At 45.5% G+C, this 24,100-nt stretch overlaps 1 protein-coding gene across 1 annotated transcript in view; it reads right to left on the bottom strand.

Annotated features, from left to right (window-relative positions):
• Nucleotides 1-24,100, bottom strand: part of LOC134936129 (complement C3-like) — an 828,079-nt gene that overhangs the window by 490,033 nt on the left and 313,946 nt on the right. The window contains exon 12 of the mRNA XM_063931046.1: nucleotides 21,140-21,346. Within this exon, the coding sequence (XP_063787116.1) occupies nucleotides 21,140-21,346 (207 nt within the window). The remainder of the gene's footprint in view (nucleotides 1-21,139; nucleotides 21,347-24,100) is intronic.

The raw sequence follows: 24,100 nt of genomic DNA, 5'->3' as shown, positions 1-24,100 counted from the left end.
GCAGCTAGCGATCAACTCGGAATGACCCCCATGGTTTTGTCCAACTGCTAACAAATTTGCTGCTGTGATCAACTCTGATTTAGGTCCATAATCTGATTCTTAGTTGGATGCATCTGCGGCTGCTTTTTGCAGATGGACATAGCAACCTGTTTACTAAATTATGCTAATCTGTGTGTTCCCAAGGTTTATGCCTAGTCACTGCCCAGAAACTTTCATTTCAAAGATATTCATCTGTTTGCACTACTGAACTCTGTGCATAATTAAGCATGAGTTGTAGTTTTGTGAAAATTTGCAAAACTACAACTCCTTCTACTGAGCACAGGGCAAGGCCGCCCCACATGTCGGATCCTTCCCATCACTGAAATTAGAGCATTTTTCTAGACAGCGAAGGGCTCACATCTTTAGGGTAGCCCCCTGCCTTCCCAGCCTAACTGCAAAGACAGGTGCAGGGCTGCCATGTTTTGGGTCACCGCAGCTGTGTCTGACGTCACACAGCCGCCGCGGTCCGTCTCTGCAGCTGGTCCGGACTTGCCTCCATTGTCTGGACTGCTCCCCCCCCAACACTGTGTTCATGCCCACAAAATGCCACCTCGTCACCGCCCCCTACTGGCACTTACACTGCAATCGCATGCAATCACAATTTAGTTTCATGTGTAGAAGTGTTGAAATCGACAAATAGCAATTTCCGTACTTCAGCGACTGAAGTGAGATCAGGGCCTCTGTCCGTGTGCTTAAGTCTGATTTGGTGCAAGTGCAGCACGCTGTTAAACACACTGATACATTAGGTACCACTAAAGAGTGCATATCAATAAAAGTTACGTTTTCAAATATTAACATTACACATAAATACATAATACATGAAAGTGTGCCCCAGATAGACTAATAGTCTTCTTGCTCTTGCAAAACCCGTAACATAGTTTTTCTGAACTATTACCGGGCGCACCACCAACCAAGTGAACTAAATTGTAACCAAATAGCCATATGTTGGTCTAATATATCACATTATAACAAATTGCTACATACATAGACAAAATATTATTAATCCACTCCTGTACTGATTTCAAACCCAAAATCAACATATCTACACAATGACAAGGATAGCAAACTCTCTTTGTCTATCAGGCGCCAGGAGCCATTACTAGAGGCATCTAACACTCCAAGCCACGACTAGTCTGAGAGCATAGGCTCTCATATTATAACACTGCATACTCCAAATACTCCATACCCCTGTTGCACATTTATACAGCTCAATGCTAAAAACCATCCAATAACAGGGTCCAACTCCTGTCACACAAAAACAAAGGTGTTGGATTTTAGGAGTGCTGACTTTGCAAAAATGGAAAATGAAGCCAGTGTGGTTTGCAAAAGAAGTAGCAAATTTTGTGAAAGCAAAAAAGATGACCTTTAGGAAATACAAACAGACTCAAAATAATAAGAACGACAAAGAGGTTTATCTTGCCAGATGGAAGGAGGCTCAGAAAGTGATCAGGCCTGCAAAGGAACATGCTGAGGAGAAAATGACCCAGTAAGCAGTGTCAAATTTCCCATTCGGCACATGAGGCACGTGCCTAGGGGCGGCACTTGTTTGGGGGCAGCACGTAGATGCTTGTATTGGCACTGCCAACCCAAAAACTACCAGTAACTGCTAAATATTTCCACTGTACTGTACCACATGCCATCTTGAATGGAGTGTAAATGGGTAGGACATACACGTACTGCACCAGTAAGCTGTCCTACTTAGTTAATATGTATACATATAATGTCATAGTTGGTGCCTTTTTTATTATTATATTAAATTAGCTACCATCTAATGAGGGCTTATAATCAATCAATAAAAATAATAAAATTAGGCAGACGGGGGGCCAGCCATTACTGTTGTGCCTAGGGGCACCCTCATCCCTAAATCCGCCCCTGCCAGTCAGTAGCTAAAAGGGGCAACATTTTTTTTTAAGTATACAAGTGAAAGGAAAAAATCCAATGGTGGAATAATAAGAATGAAGACAGAGAGTGAGAACTTGGTGGATGAAGATAAGGCAATAGTAGATCATCTAAATAATTATTTTTGCTCAGTATTAACTACAGAAGTAGGGAATGGGCCACAGTTAAGTTGCAAGGACATGCATCAAAATAAAGTAGATGCAAGTAAATTTACAGAGTAGAAGGTCCTAACAGAACACTCAAAACTGAAAGTGGATAAATCAGTGGGACTAGATGGGATACATCCAAGGATACTAATAGAGCTAAAAGATGTGCTGGTAGTACCACTAACAGAATTATTTAACCAGTCACTAGATACAGGTACAATTCCAGAGGACTGAAAAAGAGCGAATGTAGTTACACTGCACAAAAGTGGAAGCAAGGAAGAAGCAAGTAACTACAGACCAGTAAGCCATACATTAGTTATAGGGAAAGTAATGGAAATACTATTAAAATAAAAAGTAGTGGAATGTCTTAAACAATTTACAGAATCTAAAACAGCATGGATTTACTGGTGGGAGATCATGTCAAACAAATATTATTGGCTTTTTTGACTCCGGGACTAAAATAATAGTTCAAGGGGGGGTGGGGGGGGGGGTGGCTGTAGATGTAGCATACCTAGACTGTAGTAAGGCTTTTGACACTGTCCCACATCACAGACTGCTAAATAAACTCAAAAGTGTGGAATCGGATTATAAAACAGTTAAATGAATAAGAACCTGGTAGCAGGATAGGAAACAGACAGTTGTAGTAAATGGAGTGCATTCTGTGGAGGGAAATCTTACCAGTGGAGCACCCCAAGGATCTGTACTTGGACCAGTGCTCTTTGATATCTTTGTTGGTGACATTGCAAATGGTATTGAAGGGTAGGTATGCCTTTTTGCACATGACACAAAGATATGGAACAGGGTAGACACACCAGGAGGGGTAAAACAAATGATAGATGATCTAGGTAGACATGAGAAATGGTCAAGAACGTGGCAACTACAGTTTAATGCTAAAAAATGCAAAATCATGCACTTGGGATTCAAAAACCCAAAGGCTAAATACAGTATCAAGGGTACTATAATGGAAACTACTGAGGAGGAAAGGGATTTAGGAGTCACTATTTCAAGTGACTTAAAGGCAGGAAAGCAATGCAACAAAGCAATGAGGAAGGCTAGTCAGATGCTTGCTTGCATAGGGAGAGGAATCAACAGCAGAATAAAGAACTAATAATGCCACTGTATAGGTCATTTGTATGGCCTCCACTGTATAGGTCATTTGTATGGCCTCATCCGGAATACTGTGTCCAGTTCTGGAGACCATGGGGTATATTCAATTACTGACTAAACTGCCGTCTTGTCGGAAAGATTGCAGTTTTTGACTGTTTTAAGGTCGGAAGGGGTTCCGACCTATTCAATCCCCCCCGCCTTGGTTTTCCGACAAGTTGGGAAAATCGACTTGTCGGAAAGCACATCATATGTTTAAATGTATGTGAAATCATTGCTATCACACTACCAGGCTCAGATTGACACACATGCTGCTAGCAATCCACATCATATGTTTAAATGTATGTGATGTTTTTCTTGCCATTTCCTATGTATGTGATTGAATTTATTGTGGATAGCTAGAGTAGTTTTTGTCTGATTACCCACCTTGTGCAATTTGTTCTTTGATCAATTAGCATTTCAATCAGGTGACCAAATGTTCAGAGGTAGGCCAATTCTTAATCAGAGACAGTATTTCTTTAGATTTAGTTAAGGGGTCAGCTTGCTGGGGGTAGATTGCGTGGATTTTAATAAGTGTGGATTTAAGAAGTGTGTTATCCGAACAGTTAAAAAAACAGTTGAAAAAATCATTGAACAACATCAAGGTAACTTACTTTTACAACTTACTCCTACTCCACTTTAACCCAAGAAAACACAAACAACCACAGCATGTTCATCAAACTACTGTTTCTTATTTCTATTCATGGAATTCTCACCAAATTTCAGAAATTTTACACTCACCCTGAAACTCACCCCTCTGTGCACATTACAGCTTCTATTCTCCACTCCCCTCTTCTAACCACTCATGAGCTTTATACTTACATCTCTGCAAGTACTTTGACAACCACAATTGGCCACCAGAATAAACACTCGCAAACATCCACCAATATTTATCTCACTCTTCTGCTTTTATTAGCTGGTCACATATCACCAAATCCAGGCCCCAAACACCTTTCCCTCTCACACTCTGCTGTCTCAAAACATAGAAATACATCTAACCTCATAAATATCACGTGTCTCCCATTCCCCTCCAAGTTACTGAAATGTGCCCTATTGAATGCACGCTCTGTTTGCAACAAATTAACATCCATCCATGACCTCTTCATATCTCACAACTTTAATCTGCTGGCTATAACAGAAACATGGCTCACACAATCAGACACGGCCTCCCCTGCAGCACTGTCACACGGTGGTTTCCACTTCACACACACATCTAGGCCTAATAATTGTAAAGGTGGTGGGGTTGGAATCTTACTGTCACAGTTTTTCACATACACTGTTCTACCTCAGGTTCCATCACTCGCATTCACATCATTTGAAGTTCACTCTATCAGGATTTTCACCCCCTTCTCTCTGCGTGTTGCAGCTATCTATCGCCCTCCTGGGCAAACTAAACAACAATTTCTAGAAGATTTTTCTGCCTGTCTCCCACACTTCTTATCCTCTGACATCTCCACCATCATTATGGGTGATTTCAATATAGCTCTTGACTGTCCACAATCTGTTCATGCATCCAAACTCCTCTCTCTAACCTCCTCTCTTGGCCTAACCCAATGGTCCGACTCCTCTACTCACCAGGAGGGCCACTGCCTTGATCTTGTGTTCACCAGGCTCTGCTCAGTTTCCCAACTCATTAACACTCCTTTCCCTCTCTCTGATCACAACCTGATCACCTTCACAATCTCTTCTATGACTTTAAATTCTAGGACACTAAAACCAAGCAAGCCTCCTCTAACACGCAGAAATACTAACAATATAAATTTTCAACAACTTTCCACTTCTCTGCAACAACGTCTCTCACCAATCTCTACATTCACCACACCTGACACTGCTGTATCCCACCTGCACCAGACCCTAGAGAGTGCCCTTGATGAAGTTGCTCCAGCTACCCATCACACTCCACGTAGGCTTAGATGCCAACCATGGCACTCTAAATCAACAAGACACCTACAAAAACTGTCACGTAAGGTAGAACGTCAGTGGCGGAAATCTCAGAATCCAAGTGACTTTCTCACATATAAGACTACCTACCTTTCCTATCGTCAGGCCCTGGACACTGCCAAACAAACATATTTCCAATCTCTCATCTCTTATCATGCCACCAACCCCAAACGACTTTTTAATACATTTAAATCACTTATTTACCCTCCCTCACCTCCCCCACTAGTGCTTCCTACTTCAAGGATAAGATTGATAAAATCCGAGATGAAATGGTATGCTCTAACTCAGCCAGTGACCTGCTCAAATCCCTATCTGAACCCTCTGGCACTTTCTCTTCATTTGATCCCACAAGTGAAGATGAAGTATCAACACTCTTTTCATCCTTCTACTCCACTACCTCTCCTCTTGATCCTATACCCTCACAGGTCAGCAAAAGTTTGTCTCCTGTGCTTATCCCAACCTTAACTAAAATCTGTAATCTCTCTCTCTCTCTACTGGCATCTTTCCATCTCTGTTTAAACATGCAGTGATTACTCCCATTCTGAAAAAACACAACTCTGACCCAAACACACTCTCTAACTACCGTCCCATTTCTCAGCTACCCAGTCCCTCCAAGCTACTTGAGAGACTTGCCTACACTCGCCTTACACACTTTCTTAACTCCCACAACTTACTGGACCCACTTCAGTCAGGCTTTCATGCCCAACACTCCACGGAGACGGCACTGACCAAAGTAGTGAATGATCTGGTCACTGCTAGATCAAAAGGCCATTACACACTACTTATTCTTCTAGATCTCTCTGCTGCTTTTGACACTGTTGACCACTCTCTTCTCATACAAACACTAGAGTCCCTAGGTCTTCAGGACACAGACCTTACTTGGTTCTCATCCTACCTATCTAATCGATCTTTCAGTATTCGCTTCTCTGATTCTACCTCCTCTTCTCTACCTCTATCAGTTGGAGTACCGCAAGGCTCAGTCTTAGGTCCTCTGCTTTTCTCAATCTATACCTCCTCTCTTGGTAAACTAATCAGCTCCTTCAGATTTCAGTATCATTTGTACGCTGATGATACTCAAATCTACCTATCCTCACCAGATTTATCACCATCTGTATTGGCTCGTGTCACTGGATGCCTGTCTGCCATTTCATCTTGGATGTCTTCTCGCCATCTCAAACTCAACATTTCCAAAACAGAATTAATTATTTTCCCACCAGCTAAGGGTAGCTACCAACCTGATATTGCCATAACTGTTGACAATGCAACTATCCACCCTACCCCACAAGCTCGCTGCCTAGGTGTCATCCTTGACTCTGAACTGTCGTTTGTTCCACACATTCAATCTGTCTCTAAATCATGTTACATGCACCTTAAAAACATATCCAAAATACGCCCTTATCTTACACAAGACACTGCAAAAACTCTGATCCATGCACTCATCATCTCCCGCATTGATTATTGTAATAGTCTCCTTACTGGTCTTCCCAAACATAGGCTCTCACCACTTCAATCCATTTTAAATGCAGCTGTGAGGCTAATCTTCCTCGCCAAACGTTCTTCGTCTGCTGATCCGCTCTGTCAGTCACTCCATTGGTTACCGGTATTCTACCGTGTCAAATATAAAATACTTTTACTTATATACAAGGCTATTACCCAAACTGCACCATCATACATCTCCTCACTCATCTCAAAATATCTCCCTACCAGACCTCTCCGCTCTGCACAAGATCTGCGTCTCTCATCCAGATGTATTACCTGTTCCCACTCAAAATTACAGGACTTTACCCGGGCTTCACCTACTCTGTGGAATGCCCTCCCATGCACAATAAGACTCTCCACTAGTCTCCAAACCTTTAAACGTTCCCTGATAACTCATCTCTTCAGACAAGCCTACCAAATTCCTGACCCACACACATAACCTTCAATGCTTCCCTATCCAGTTACATTCCCTCTGCAGTCCCCATAACCTCACATTTTGTCTTCCAACATTGCTGGGTGATAATATCATACAACCCACTAAGAACCTAGCAATCTGGGGAAACATTATGTAACAGGTTGCATCTATCCTTGTGTATCAATACCTATTTCCCTATAGATTGTAAGCTTGCGAGCAGGGCCTTCCTACCGCTATGTCTGTCTTTGCCCTGTTTTGTTCTATAACTGTTGTTCTAATTGTAAAGCGCAACGGAATATGCTGTGCTATATAAGTAACTGCTAATAAATAAATAAAATAAATAAAATAAAAGCACATGGATCGGTGGAACAGCCGCCGATCCGCGTGCTTCTGTCAGAAACGGGGCCAAATCCAGCAGATTTTGGCCCCCTTTCCGAAAATCTCAATCTGACTTTAAAAAAAGTCGGATTGAGGAGATGAGGGAGCTGAGAGAAGGAGACGGAGGAGAGCAGGAATCCAGCAGCTGCAGCAGACTAGCAGGAGGATGGGGCATCGTCGCCGTTCACGGCAGCGTCTACCTGGCTCCAGCAAGCGAGGTCCCGCTTGCTGGAGCGGGGTGGATGCTGCTGTGAGGTCTGGCGGTGGAGCCCCATCCTCCTGCTATGCTGCTGCAGCCGCTGGGTTCCTGCTCTTCCTGCTGCTCTCCCCCATCTCCTCCTATCAGCTCCCTCATCTCCTCAATCTGACTGCTTTTAAAGTCGGATTGAGATTGCCGGGAATGGCCAAATCCTGACAGATTTGGCCATCCATTGATTAGGTCCTGTCGGATCCATTCTGACAAATGTATGTCGGAATGGATCCGACTTTAATTGAACATACCCCTATCTCCAGAAGGATATAATAGGATTTTAATACCTACCGGTAAATCCTTTTCTCTTAGTCCATAGAGGATGCTGGGGATGCTTCAAGAACCATGGGGTATAGACGGGATCCGCAGGAGACATGGGCACACTATAAGACTTTGAATGGGTGTGAACTGGCTCCTCCCTCTATGCCCCATCTCCAGACTCCAGTTATAGGAACTGTGCCCAGGGAGATGGACATTTTGAGGAAAAGGATTTATTTAATTATTTTAAACTAAGGTGAGATACATACCAGCTCACACCACTAACACGCCGTATAACATGGCATTCAACAACAACGCATGCAACGGCATGAACAACATCAGTCACAGACAGACTGAACTCAACACAACATGTGTGTAACAGTAACCAAAAACTGCAGATACAGCCCGCACTGGGACGGGCGCCCAGCATTCTCTACGGACTAAGAGAAAAGGATTTACCGGTAGGTATTAAAATCCTATTTTCTCATACGTCCTAGAGGATGCTGGGGATGCTTCAAGAACCATGGGGTTTATACCAAAGCTCTAGAACGGGCGGGAGAGTGCGGATGACTCTGCAGCACCGATTAACCAAACAAGAGGTCCTCCTCAGCCAGGGTATCAAACTTGTAAAACGTTGCAAAGGTGTTTGATCCCGACCAAGTAGCAGCTCGGCAAAGCTGTAATGCCGAGACCCCTCGGGCAGCCGCCCAAGATAACTCACCTTTCTGGTAGAATGGGCCTTCACTGATTTCGGTAACGGCAATCCTGCCGTAGAATGAGCCTGCTGAATCGTATTACAGATCCAGCGTGCAATAGTCTGCTTAGAAGCAGGAGCCCCAATCTTGTTGGGAGCCCACAGGACAAACAGAGACTCTGTTTTCCTAACCTGCACCGTTCTGGCGACATAGATCTTCAAAGCTCTAACCACATCGAGAGACTTTGACTCCGCCAGGGCATCAGTAGCCACTGGCACCACAATAGGCTGGTTAACATGAAATGGTGAAACTACTTTTGGCAGAAATTGCTGACGAGTTCTCAACTCTGCTCTATCAGCATGGAAAATCAAGTAGGGGCTCTTGTAAGACAAAGCCGCCAACTCAGACATTCACCTAGCAAACGCCAAGGCCAACAACATGACCACTTTCCAAGTAAGGAATTTTAACTCAACCTTGTGCAAAGGTTCAAACCAATGTGATTGCAAGAATTGCAACACCACATTAAGGTCCCATGGTGCCACTGGGGGCGCAAAGGGAGGTTGGATGTGTAGCACGCCTTTAACGAAGGTCTGAACTTCTGGAAGAGAGGCCAATTCCTTTTGAAAAAAGATCTACAAGGCCGAAATCTGCACTTTAATAGAGCCTAACTTTAGGCCCGCATCCACAACTGCTTGTAGGAAATGGAGCAAACGCCCCAGGTGAAATTCTTCCATAGGAGCCTTCTTGGATTCACACCAAGAGACATATTTTCTCCAAATACGGTGGTAATGCTTCGCCGTTACTTCTTTTCTAGCCTGAAGAAATGTAGGAATGACTTCCCTGGGAATACCTTTTCCGGCTAGGATTTGGCGTTCAACCTCCACGAGGTCAAACGCAGCCGCTGTAAGTCCTGATACACGCACGGCCCCTGTCGTAACAGGTCCTCCCGAAGAGGAAGTGGCCAGGGATCTTCTATGAGCAACTCCTGAAGATCTGGATACAAGGCCCTTCTAGGCCTATCCGGAACAATGAGGATCGCCTGAACCCTTGTTCTTCTTATAATTTTTATCACCTTTGGAATGAGTGGAAGTGGAGGGAACACATAGACCGACTGAAACATCCACGGTGTCACTAGGGCGTCCACCGCAATCGCTTGAGGGTCCCTTGACCTGGAACAATATCTCTGAAGTTTCTTGTTGAGGCGGGACGCCATCATGTCCACTTGAGGAATTACCCAACGACTTGTCACTTCTGCAAATACCTCTTGATGAAGACCCCACTCTCCTGGATGGAGATAGTGTCTGCTGAGAAAGTCTGCTTCACAGTTGTCCACTTCTGGAATGAAGACTGCTGACAGAGCGCTGGCATGCTTTTCTGTTCAGCGAAGAATTTTCGTGGCCTCGGCCATTGCCGCTCTGCTCTTTGTTCCGCCTTGGTAGTTTATGTATGCCACTGCTGTCACGTTGTCTGACTGAATCAAAACCGGCAGACCCCGAAGAAGATGTTCTGCTTGTAGTATGCCGTTGTAGATGGCTCTTAATTCCAGAATGTTTATGTATAGACAAGCTTCCTGGCTTGACCACTTTCCCTGAAAGTTTCTTCCCTGTGTGGCTGCTCCCTATCCTCGGAGGCTTGCATCTGTGGTCACCAGAATCCAATCCTGAATCCCGAACCTGCGTCCCTCCAGAAGGTGAGAACTGTGCAGCCACCACAGAAGTGAAATTCTGGTCCTGGGAGATAGAATTATTTTCAGGTGTATGTCCAGGTGAATCCCGGACCACTGGTCCAGCAGGTTCCACTGAAACACCCTGGCATGGAACCTGCCATACGGAATGGCCTCGTAGGCCGACACCATCTTCCCCAGCAACCGAGTGCAGTGAAGAACTGACACCTTTGTCGGTTTCAGAATCTGTTTTACCATATTCTGTATTTCCAGAGCTTTTTCCACTGGAAGAAAAACTCTCTGCAATTCTGTATCCAGAATCATACCCAGGAACGACAGCCATGTTGTTGGATCCAACTGTGATTTTGGCAAATTTAGGAGCCAACCATGTTGTTGCAGAATCGTCAGTGAAAGGCAACATTCTTCAACAATTGCTCCTTGGACCTCGCCTTTATGAGGAGATCGTCCAAGTACGGGATAATTGTGATTCCCTGCTTGCGCAAGGAGAACCATCATTTCCGCCATTACTTTGGTGAAAATCCTCGGAGCCGTGGATAGACCAAACAGCAACGTCTGAAATTGGTAATGACAATCCGGCACCGCAAATCTCAGGTAAGCCTGATGTGGAGGATATATGGGGACATGTAAGTATGCATCTTTTATGTCGACCAACACCAAAAAATCCCCCTCCTCCAGACTGGAGATCACCGCTCGTAGAGACTCCATCTTGATCTTGAATCTTTTCAGAAAGAAATTGAGGGATTTCAGGTTTAGTATCGGTCTGACTGAGCCATCCGGCTTCGGGACCATGAACAGGCTCAAATAAAAACCTTCCCCTTGTTGTGACGGGGGTACCGTGACATTCAAACCTGGCTGAAGAGCTTGAGACGTGCCCCCACTGGTGCGGACTCTCGCAGAGGAGCCCCAGCGTCATGCTGTGGATTTGGTAGAAGCCGGAGAGGACGTCTGCTCCTGGGAACTTGGCACAGCCTGTGACCTTTTTCCCCGACCTCTCCCCCTTGCAGCAAGGAAGGAGGACCCACATCCTTTTTTGAATCTATTGGGCCGAAAGGACTGCATCTGATAGTGAGGCGATTTCTTCTGCTGTGCAGGGACATAAGGTAAAAATTAAGACTTACCCGCGGTAGCCGTAGACACCAGGTCAGTGAGGCCGTCGCCAAACAATACCTTACCGTTAAACGGTAACGACTCCATTGCCTTCTTAGAGTCAGCATCAGCATTCCATTGATGTAAACACAACGCTCTCCTTGCTGAGACCGCCATGGCATTGGCCCTTGAACCCAAAAGGCCAATATACCTTACAGCTTCTTTTAAATATGCTGCAGCGTCCCTGATGTGACCAAGAGTCAAAAGTACACTATCCCTGTCTAGGGAATCTACCTCAGATGACAAGTTATCTGCCCACTTTTCAATAGCGCTACTCACCCATGCCGCAGCAACGGCAGGCCTGAGTAGCGACCCTGTAGTGACATAAATGGATTTTAGTGTATTTTCCTGCTTACGATCTGCAGGATCCTTTAGGGCTGCCGTGTCAGGGGACGGAAGCGCCACCTTTTTGGATAGACGCGATAAAGCTTTGTCTACCGTGGGGATTGACTCCCACCTTTCCCTGTCCCCAGAGGGAAACGGATATGCCACTGGAATTCTTTTAGGAACCTGAAGTTTTTTGTCAGGATTTTCCCAAGCCTTTTCAAAAAGTGCGTTCAGTTCATGAGAGGGAGGAAACGTTACCTCAGGTTTCTTTCCTTTATACATACAGAGTCAGACCCTAGTGTCAGGGACAGCAGGGTCCTCAGTGATATGTAGTACGTCTTTGATCACTACAATCATGTACTGAATACTCTTAGCCAGTTTTGGATGTAATCTGGCATCACTATAGTCGACACTGAAGTCCGTGTCGGTATCTGTATCTACTATTTGGGCAAATGCACGTTTCTGTGACCCCGAAGGGGTCTGGGACTGTGACAAAGCATCTTCCATGGATTTCCTCCATGTTTGGTTCTTAGACTCAGATTTATCACATCTTAGTCAATTTTGTCACGTTTGCATTTAAAACACTCAGCATATTCACCCATTCATCCGTCGGCAGTGCCGACACGGTCACTCTCACAGCACTATCTGTCCCCACTCCAGCCTCCTCCTGGGAAGAGCATTCAGCCTCAGACATGTCGACACACACGTACCGACCCAGACAACCACACTGGGGCTCTAGGAGACAGACCCACAATAAAGCCTGCAAGAGGGACACAGAGAGAGTTCTGCCAGCTCACACCCAGCGCCTATCCCGGTACTGAGGCCAGTGAAGTGACTGCCCAGACCTGCTAGCGCTTTTATATATAAATATATAATTAATCAGCACCAATTATTTGTGCCCCCCCCCCCCCCCCTGTTTTTACACCCTGTTACTTGTACAGCAGTGTGGAGGTCAGGGCCAGCGTCTCTGCAGCTTTCTGAGGAGAGAAAATGGCGCTGGTTAGAGCTGTGCAGCTAAGCCCCGCCCCCTTCATGGCGCGCTTCAGACCCGCTCAAAATTTTCTTTATACTGGCGGGGGTCCCTTGACTAGTGCCCGGAGCACTGTTTTTGCATATGCCAGTCTGATCTGAGGTTTCATGCTGCCCAGGGCGCCCCCCCTGTGCCCTGCACCCTGTGTGCTGTGATATGTGTGGGAGCATGGCGCGCAGCGCAGCCGCTGCGCGGTACCTCATCTGCCGTCACTGAAGTCTTCTGATCTTCTCATACTCACCCGGCCTCTATCTTCCGGCTTTGTGAGGGGGCGACGGCGCGGCTCCGGGAACAAGCAGCTAGGCGTACCGTAGTGATCGAACCCTCTGGAGCTAATGGTATCCAATAGCCTAAGAAGCAGAGCCCTTGAACTCTTAAGAAGTAAGTCTGCTTCTCTCTCCTCACTCCCACGAAGCAGGGAGCCTGTAGCCAGCAGGTCTCCCTGAAAATAAAAAACCTAAATAAAGTCTTTTTCTGAGAAACTCAGGAGAGCTCCTCAGTGTGCATCCAGTCTCGCTGGGCACATAATCTAACTGGAGGAGGAGGGGTATAGAGGGAGGAGCCAGTTCACACCCATTCAAAGTCTTATAGTGTGCCCATGTCTCCTGCTGATCCCGTCTATACCCCATGGTTCTTGAAGCATCCCCAGCATCCTCTAGGACGTATGAGAAAAAGACATTAGAGAGCGTACAAAGAAGGGAACTAAAATGGTGCATGGCCTACATCACCAAACTTACCCGGAAAGACTAAAAAAATCTCAATATGTATAGTTTGGAGCAGAGAAAGGAAAGGGGGGACATGATAGCATACCTCCCAACTTTGATACTGCGTGGAGCGGGACACTCGCGCGGCGAAGTCGCGCGCGCTCCCGAAAAGGGGCGTGGCCTACGAAAAGGGGGCGTGGTTTCACGGGAGGATCCGCGATCGCGAGCCACGCCCCCCGTTTTCGTCGCTGAGGGGGCATGCCCAGCGCTCTGTGAGCCGCTGGCATGTCCCCTCTCCCTCTGTCTCCAGTGAATAGACGCTGTGCGCATGCGCACAGCGTCTATTCACCGCTGCTCTGCTAAGTAGAGCAGCGATTGACAGAGCCTCCCAACTAACCCCCCCACCGCGGGACACTGTGGCCCGCGGGTGGGACAGCGGGACAGTCCCCAAAAAACGGGACTGTCCCGCGAAAATCGGGACAGTTGGGAGGTATGTGATAGAAACTTTCAAAAATATTAAGAGTTTTAACAAGGTCTAGGAGGGAAACATTCTTCAAATTAAGGCCCTCATTCCGAGTTGTTCGCTCGCTAGCTGCTTTTAGCAGCATTGCACACGCTAGGCCGCCGCCCTCTGGGAGTGAATCTTAGCTTAGCAGAATAGCGAACGAAAAATTAGCAAAACTGCTACTAAATAATTCTTAGCAGTTTCTGAGTAGCTCCAGACCTACTCCTAGATTGCGATCACCTCGGTCCCTTTAGTTCCTGTTTTGACGTCACAAACATGCCCTGCGTTCGGCCAGCCACTCCCCCGTTTCTCCAGCCAATCCCGCGTTTTTACCTGGCACGCCTGCGTTTTTTAGCAAACGCCGTGAAAACGCTGAGTTGCCGCCCAGAAACACCCACTTCCTGTCAATCACACTACGATCACTCGAGCGTTGAAAAAACTTAGCTCGAGCTTGTGTAAATCTACTAAATTCTTAGTAACATAACTAAGCGCATGCGCTCTGCGTACCATGCGCATGCGCAATTAGCAGCAAATCGCAACATAGCGAAAATCGGTAACGAGCGAACAACTCGGAATGACCCTCTAAGAGAAGTATTAGAACTCGAGGACTGAAACTGGAGGGGGAAAGGTTCAGGGGAAATGTAAGGAAAAGTTACTTCACAGAAACAGTAGTGGACAAGTGGATTAGCCTCCCATCAGAGGTGGTAGAGGCTAAGACAGTAGAGCAATTTAAACATGCATGGGATAGGCGTATGAATATCCTTACAGAGAACTAAGGTTCAAAAAGGGTTTGATATTGCCTAAAGAATTAAAAAAAGGGGCAGACAAGATGGATCAATTGGTTCTTATCTGTAGTCAAATTCTATGTTTTTATGTAACTGCACTACAGTAGCAAAAAAAAAATTAGTTACTTTTGTAAACATTTATTCATGGTCACTATATATAGTCACCTTCAAGTGTGCTGCTGGGAGTGCAATATAGGGGTCATTCTGACCTGGTCGCATGCTGCCGTTCATCGCAGCACAGTGATCAGGTCAGAAGTGCGCATGCGCCGGTGCCACAGTGCGCCGGCGCATGGCTGACAGCCGACGGCTGACGTTGCTTAGCGATCGCCTCTGCCTGATTGACAGGCAGCGGCGTTCGCTGGGCAGGTGGGGCCGGCCAACGCAGGTGTGGCCGGACCGTGCGGGGGCGGGCTGCAGCGGCTGTGTGATGTCATGCGCAGCCGCTGCAACCCGGGCAGCGACGAGTAGCTCCCAGCCGGCACGCAAAAGCTGCGCTAGCCGGGAGCTGCTCCTGAAGTGCAAAAGCATCCCCGCTGTGGGGGTGGGGGGGGTGGGGGGGGAGGGGTGTCAGGCCTGACATGCGGGGCGAACTAGCCCTGTGCTGGGCGTCCCCCCCGTATGTCAGTGTGGATAATCGTAGCACAGCTACGATCAACTCTGAATCATCCCTATTGTTAGTGATTATTAGTTGTATCAGTATGACTGTACTGGTCTTTAAATTTTAATTTTTTTCTATTATTGTGGATATTGGTGGTCATTCCGAGTTGTTTGCTCGCTTGCTGATTTTAGCAGCATTGCACACACTAGGCCGCCGCCCTCTGGGAGTGAATCTTAGCTTAGCAGAATAGCGAACGAAAAATTAGCAGAATTGCTACTACATATTTCTTAGCAGTTTCTGAGTAGCTCCGGACCTACTCCCAGATAGCGGTCAGTTCAGTCCGTTTCGTTCCTGGCTTGACGTCACAAACACGCCATGCGTTCGGCCAGCCACTACCGCGTTTCTCCAGCCACTTCCGTGTTTTTCCCTGGCACGCCTGCATTTTTCTGCAAACGCCGTGAAAACGCTGAGTTTCCGCCCAGAAACACCCACTTCCTGTCAATCACACTACGAACAATTCAGCGTGGAAGAAACGTTGTTCGCTCGTGAGTAAATCTACTAAGTTCTTAGTAAAATTACTAAGCGCATGCGCTCTGCGTACCATGCGCATGCGCATTTTCCACCTATTCGCAGCGTAGCGAAAATCTGCAACGAGCGAACAACTCGGAATGACCACCCTTGGGCAATATCCAGTTAGCCACTATAAAAGATCAGGTGCAAAAAAAACGTATATTTTTTGCAATTTTTCTCGATGTTTCATCAATGTATTTTTACAGGCTATCCAATTTGGATTGCCCGTATAAAAAAAATACAGGTTCCGTAAAACCTATGTATGTTAACCGCCCACAGCCCCGTTTTCACTTGAGGCAGGTGAAACAAAATCCCAGATAATCCGCGCCACAGGTATAATTGGATAACTCCCGGCGATACAATTACTTGCGGTAAATTACTGCGGGTAATAAGATACCCCCCCATTGTATCCATTGCACATTTAGTTTTCCTGAAGCATTTCATATGTATTTAACTAGTAAACGCATATTTTAACCATTTGCACTCCCTTTTCTACTTTCTTTTTAATCTCAATTAATGCAAGCCCTATTATTAGTGTAAAAGGCAGTAGAAATGTAAAAATGCTGCATGGTTCATCTCATTTGCAAAACAATTGTACAGCGATAGCTTTTATTCCATAATTTTCCCATAAAATGGTAAATCTATGGCGGTCCTTCCGAGTTGTTCGCTCGTTATTTTTTTCTGGCAACGGAGCGATTAGTCGCTAATGCGCATGCGCAATGTCCGCAGTGCGACTGCTCCAAGTAAATTTGCTATGCAGTTAGGTATTTTACTCACGGCATTACGAGGTTTTTTCTTCGTTCTGGTGATCGTAATGTGATTGACAGGAAGTGGGTGTTTCTGGACGGAAACTGGCCGTTTAATGGGAGTGTTGGAGAAAACGCTACCGTTTCTGGGAAAAACGCGGGATTGGCTGGAGAAACAGGGGAGTGCCTGGGCGAACACTGGGTGTGTTTGTGACGTCAAACCAGGAACGACAAGCACTGTACTGATCGCACTGGCAGAGTAAGTCTCGAGCTACTCAGAAACTGCACAGAGAAGTCTTTTCACAATTTTGAGAACCTTTCGTTCGCAATTTTGATAAGCTAAGATTCACTCCCAGTAGGCGGCGGCTTAGCGTGTGCAAAGCTGCTAAAAGCAGCATGCGAGCGAACAACTCGGAATGAGGGCCTATGTGCATCTGAATAGCGACATCCCAGTCACCAGCGAGGAATGCCCAATACATCTCCAATACATTTCACACTCAGCAGGGGTGTATCTACCTATTGGCCAGGATGGCACTCGCCAGGGGCGCCAGGCAAGGAGGGGGCGCCGCCTGGCTGTGCCACCCGCGGCCAAAGGATAGAAAAGCAGTACTGTCAGACTGTACCTGGTGAGAGTCTGTTACTGCTGGAGCGGCGCTGGTGTCCGGCAGCACCGCACTTGTAATCAGACTCAAAATAAACTACAGCTCCCAGCAGCCCTTGTTGCTGGGAGCTCCTGGCAGCAAGGGCTGCTGGGAACTGTAGTTTATTGTGAGTCTGATTACAAATGCGGTACTGCCGGACACTAGTCTGATCACTAGTGCAGTGCGGTGCTGCCGGACACTAGTCTGATCACTAGTGCAGTGCGGTGCTGCCGGACACTAGTCTGATCACTAGTGCAGAGCGGTGCTGACGGACACTAGTCTGATCACTAGTGCAGTGCGGTGCTGCCGAACACTAGTCTGATCACTAGTGCAGTGCAGTGCGGTGCTGACGGACACCGACGCCGCGCCGGCAGTAACAGACTCTCACCAGGTACACAATTGTTATATAGCACAGTGCTATAGATCTGTTTGTTGTTGAAGATAATAAAAAAGTGTCAGTGTTTGGGAGAAGGGACTGTATGTAGTACCTGGAAAACTACACGATTTTCATGCATGTTAGATGTAAGTAGTAAGTGAAAACTTTAACTTGTTGAGTGTAAAAAAGAAAATACAAATCTTACCTATTTCAAGGGCAGGTTCAAGGAAATATGTATCAGTTAATTGTATAATTGATCATTTTATCTTGGAAGAGATGGCACCCTGATGTTCTTTCTAACAGGAAGCCCTTCTACCATCCAACTAATGGTGTTTGGTTAATGGCTGGGTCCATCTAAGGCTCATCTCACAGCATCTCATTAGCATTTAATTCAGGATGCAGTCAAGATGCCGGCGTTTGGCATCCCGGCGGTCGGAAAGCTGACGCCAGCATCCCGAAACTGCTCGGAATGCTGATGCTGGCATCCCAACATAGATAGCGATGCAGAATGCCAAAATCAGGATTGAGTTGGTGCCAAAGTCTGTACTGGCAAGTCACGTGGGAGGGTTAGGGTTAGGCTGCGAGGGCGGAAGGGCTAGGGTTAGGCTGCAGGGAGGGAAATTAGGAAGGGTGGGTTAGGGTTAGGCACCACTGAAGAGGCTTTTGGGGGAGGGGGGCAGGTTAAGGTCAGGCTGTGGGAAAGGTGGGTTAGGGGGTAGTGATGGCGTAACGTGAATACGAGACACTACTGTGCGGTGTAATGTGAATGAGGGACACTGCTGTGTGGCATAATTTGAATTGGAAGTACTATTGTGTCCACACAGTTCCCCCACAAGACCATGCCCCATTTCCAATACTCACACCTTATTCCAAATGTGTGTGTGTGTGTGTGTGTGTGTGTGTGTGTGTGTGTGTGTGTGTGTGTGTGGGGGGGGGAGGGGGGGGGCGGCGGGGGGGGGGGGGGGGCGCCAGCCCCTTACTTTGCCTGGGGCGCTCGGACCCCTAGATACACCCCTGACACTCAGTACTGTGACTGTGTGCATACTCGCTGTATAATGCATGCACCATAAAAACTTTTAGGGCTTTTCACGCATATGAATTAGCAAACAATCGCTGACCATGTGACCACTGGCATTACTGTATGTGCAACTGAGAAGCAGGCCCAGAACGGGACACCTACAGTGCATCCAGAAAGTATTCACAGAGCTTCACTTTTTCCATATTTTGTTAAGTTACAGCCTTATTCCAAAATGAAATAAATTCATTTTTTCCCTCAAAATTCTACACACACAAGGGCCCTCATTCCGAGTTGTTCGCTCGTTGCCGATTTTCGCAACGGAGCGATTAAGGCAAAAATGCGCATGCGCATGGTTTGCAGTCCGCATGCGGGTAGTAATTTTACTAAGAACTTAGTAGATTTACTCACGGCAGAACGGAGCTTTTTCATTGTTGAAGTGATCGTAGTGTGATTGACAGGAAGTGGGTGTTTCTGGGCGGAAACTGGCCGTTTTCTGGGAATGTGCGGAAAAGCGCAGGCGTGTCAGGCAAAAACGCGGGAGTGTCTGGAGAAACGGGGGAGTGGTTGGCCGGATGCTGGGCGTGTGTGTGACGTCAAACCAGGAACGAAACGGCCTGAACTGATCGCTATTTCTGAGTAGGTCTCGAGCTACTCAGAAACTGCTAAGACATTTCTTTTCGCTATATTGTGAATACTTCGTTCGCAATTTTACTAAGCTAAGATTCACTCCCAGGGGGCGGTGGCTTAGCGTGTGCAATGCTGCTAAAAGCAGCTAGCGAGCGAACTCGGAATGAGGGCCAATATCCCATAATGACAACGTTAAAAAAGTTTTTTTTTGAGATTTTTGCTAATTTAATATTTTAAAAAAACTGAGAAATCTTTTTGCTCAATACTTTGTTGATGCCCCTTTGGCAGCAATTACAGCCTCAAGGCTTTTTAAATATGATGCCACAAGCTTGGCACACCCATGTTTGGCAAGTTTCGCCCATTCCTCTTTGCAGCACCTCTCAAGCTCCATCAGGTTGGATGAGAAGCGTCGGTGCACAGCCATTTTCAGATCTCTCCAGAGATGTTCAATCGGATTCAAGTCTGGGCTCTGGCTGGGCCACTGAAGGACAGAGTTGTCCTGAAGCCACTCCTTTGTAATCTTGGCTGTGTGCTTAGGGTCGTTGTCCTGCTGAAAGATGAACCGTCACCCCAGTCTGAGGTCAATAGCGCTCTGAAGCAGGTTTTCATCCTGGATGTCTCAGTACATTGCTGCATTCATCTTTTCCTCTATCCTGACTAGTCTCCCAGTTCCTGCCGCTGAAAAACATCCCAACAGCATGATGCTGTCACCACCATACTGCACTGTAGGGATGGTATTGGCCTGGTGATGAGCAGTGCCTGGTTTCCTCCAAACATGACGCCTGGCATTCATGCCAAAGAGTTCAATCTTCGACTCATCAGACCAGAGAATTTTGTTTCTCATGGTCTCAGAGTCCTTCAGGTGCATTTTGGCAAACTCCAGTGGGGCTGCCATGTTCTTTTTACTAAGTAGTGACTTCCATCTGGCCACTCTACCATACAGGCCTAATTGGTGGATTGCTGCAGAGATGGTTGTCCTTTTGGAAGGTTCTCCTTTCTCCACAGAGGAATGCTGTAGCTCTGACAGAGTGACCATTGGGTTCTTGGTCACTTCCCTGACTAGGGCCCTTCTCCCCCGATGGCTCAGATTAGACTGCCAGCCAACTCTAGGAAGAGTCCTGGTGGTTCCAAACTTCTTCCATTTACGGAGCTGTGCTCCTTGTGACCTTCAAAGCAGCAGATACTTTTCTGTACCTTTCCCCAGATTTGTACCTCAAGACATTCCTGTCTCAGAGGTCTACAGACAATTCCTTTGACCTCATGCTTGGTTTGTGCTCAGACATGCACTATATAGACAGGTGTGTGACTTTCCAAATCGTGTCCAATCAACTGAATTTACCACAGGTGGACTCCGATTAAGCTGTAGGAACATCTCAAGGATGACTAGTGGAAACAGGATGCACCTGAGCTCAATTTTGAGCTTCATGGCAAAGGCTGTGAATACTTATGTACATGTGATTTCTTAGTTTTTTATTTTTAATAAATATGCAAAAATCTCAAAAAAACTTTTTCACATTGTCATTATGGGGTATTGTGTGGAGAATTTGTAGGGAAAAAATGTATTTATTCCATTTTGGACTAAAGCTGTAACATATCAAAATGTGGAAAAAGTGAAGCGCTGTGGATGCATTATAAAGATCCAGGTGTAAACACCTGCACACAGCTCATACATAAGACATTGGAAGAATCATAATCTCAGACACTAAGGTCTACACACAAATAATCATGTAGGTCTTTACCACATAGGTAAAATGTTTGATCTGATTTTCTGTTCCAGCGTTATGGTTCTTGATAGTAAATCTGATAGTAGGATTATTTCCTGGTTCCAATACTCCACCTGCGAGGCCGATATGTAGGAAATTGCCACCAGCAGAATTGTATGCATCGGCTGTCATGGTGGCAGAGGCTTGCTGGGTAATGGCTAAGTTCGGAACATTTGTTTTTACCTAGAAACAGACAAAAGCAAATCAGTCCGTTATTAGTGCAGGAAGGATGGGTTGATGAATAATTGGTATCCATGAGGGTATCCGGATGATAGGTCGACAGTCAATAGGTAGACACTGAATGGCCAACATGCATATGGTCAACATGGTCGAAAGGTCGGCATGTCAATGGTCGACACGAGAAGGTCTACGTGAGTTTTGTTGGTATTTTTTTCCCCCCAGGAAATTTTCATACTTTACTACTTGGGAATAGTAACCTTGCCCAAAGCCGTGAGAGGATGCAGTCCAGTAACTGGGGGTCCACATGATGAAGGGAACATTTTGAAAAAAAAAAAAAAAAAACTCTTGTTGACCTTTTCATGTGTCAACCATTTCCATGTCGACCCTCATGACCATTGTCCTCCTTGTGAATGTCAACCATTGGGTGTCGACCTAGACATTGTAAACCTTCTAACTTTCGACCCATTGATCCATAACCGGAGATACATCAAGCAGTGTAAAGAGTGGAGAGGAGGACTAGTTGAGAAGTTCCCCATAGCAATCAATCAGCATCTAAATATTGTTTTGTAGCATCTACATACTGTATTTCCATCTCTCCATTCTTTACACTGCTTGAAACATCACCCCCCATGTTTTAGGATAATCCAGTGCTTTTCAGTTTTAATGAGGCGAGTCCAGGGGATCCAGTTCTTTGTCTATGCGATCAACATATACTGTTGTCCTTTACATAGTTTATCCATAAATTAGGTCAATGGACAGGTTGCTATACTATCCACGATGGCATTAGTTGATCTGTCAGAACAGTTGGATTCTGGGAGAGTCCCATGCTTTATACTACTTGATATAGAGTTTACCATGCAACCCATCATCCTGACTGAGGTTTCCTTGTATTCCAAAGCTACTTCCCAAAGAAACTCAAAAACACCCATTATCTGTCCAACTATAACTAGTGGTGCTGTCAATGGTTCCTTCATGTAGATAGATGTGTATATTAAAAGCTTTTGTGAAGGTATCAGATACAAAACTATTTTATATCCCATTATATATTGCTGTATCAGTCAGTTAGCATGATAAATAACACAAGTACCTTACTCGGCACAATGTGACTAATAACAAAGATTAATATTTTACACAAATCCATAGAATAAATAAACAAACACAATGGGAAAACCTGTTCCTGTATGGAATTAATGATGTATACGTCAGTGATAGATGACGTTACATTGATATAAAACAGAGCTTAGGCGACAAAGACAGTTCCCGAGCCCTCATGGAAGTGCAGCTTTCTGTGTAGAAGATAATGAAGAAGATTCATTCAGACATTATGATCATCTATATCAGGTTCAAGATCACTTACAGTGATATTTATGGATTATGGGTCCCTAGTACATAAATACACCCGACATCTGCCGGGTCATCTCAGCCACACCTCCCCTTCAGCAGCTTCCCTGTCTCTTCCTATCCCCACCTCCTCCTGTCCTTTTATATTTACCCCAATTCCTGGTCCTCATCTCTCCTGTCACTGCGATGCACGCATGTATGTCTGACCTACTGTGCACAGCGTGTAGTGGGAGCTGGGTTGTGCTAAGTGCATGTTATGTTTGACTGCTGCTATTAGGCCATCACGCGTGTGTGCAAATTTCTATCAGGATCCAATTTTATAATAGATCTTCTTCCCCGGCTCTATAAAATATTAAGATGGTTGAAATGTTTCTACTTTATATGGGAGTGGATTAACAGACAGACAGTCAAAAGGTCGACACCATGTAGTCGACAATCAATCGGTTGACAGGTATAAAAGATTGACGGTCAAAATGGCAACATGCAAAAGGTAGACCATACAAAAGGTCGACAGAACACATTACATGAAAGTGGTCAACAACAAGAAGGTTGAGACATTTATTTGTGTGGGTTATTTTGTATGTTTTACCATATAAGACTCAAATTAGTAGAAACGTGTCCCCTCGCGGACTCACTTTGATAATTAAGCTTTGGGCACGTTGGCTCACTCAGCTCCTCTTCGCTCACCACAAGTTTACTAAAGGTAATCGTTTGTGAATTGGATAGTAAATTCAGCAAAAGTTGTAAAAACATGAAAACCTCAAAAACATGTGTGTCGACCATTGTCATGTTGACATTTTGAACCTGTCTACCTAATGTACCTGTCGACTTTTTGTACAGTCAACCTTTTACATGTTGAACTATTGACTCTTGACCATATGGTCTTGACCTATTGAATGTTTACCATATGGTATCGACCTATTGAATGTTGACCATATGGTCTCGACCTAATGACTGTAGACCTTTTGACTGTCTATTATCCACCTCCCACTTTATATATAAAGTACTAAGGTACTTCAGTGGGAAGAGGTCCCTGTGAGCTCTTATGGTCTATGTATCAACGTCTATAAATTCCGAAATAAGTGGAAATTCCTGAGAAGCACTGAATACACAGTATAGTTTGCATATAACTACCCATATTTTAGGTTATTGTACACTGAAGGTCTAATTATTAAAATTATTAACCATCCTTTGTTATTTATGTTGTCAATTTTGAAATATAATTAAATCTGAAGAATTCAGCGACCCCCTCATCAATGGAGGGGGTGTAATTCATCTTTATTGAACTTTGTTTTTCTGTTCCTAAGTTTCTGCACACCCCAGGTAGCTCACCATTACTTCTTCAGTGTACTGTATATGGAGAATGCTGTCCTCCACCATACACGTATACTGTATGATCCAGTCTACACTATTCCA

The sequence above is a fragment of the Pseudophryne corroboree genome, chromosome 6 (assembly GCF_028390025.1).
Source record: "Pseudophryne corroboree isolate aPseCor3 chromosome 6, aPseCor3.hap2, whole genome shotgun sequence".
Classification (NCBI taxonomy): domain Eukaryota; kingdom Metazoa; phylum Chordata; class Amphibia; order Anura; family Myobatrachidae; genus Pseudophryne; species Pseudophryne corroboree.
The sequence above is the reverse complement of the archived record's forward strand: the minus strand, read 5'-3'. Positions and strand labels throughout refer to the sequence as shown.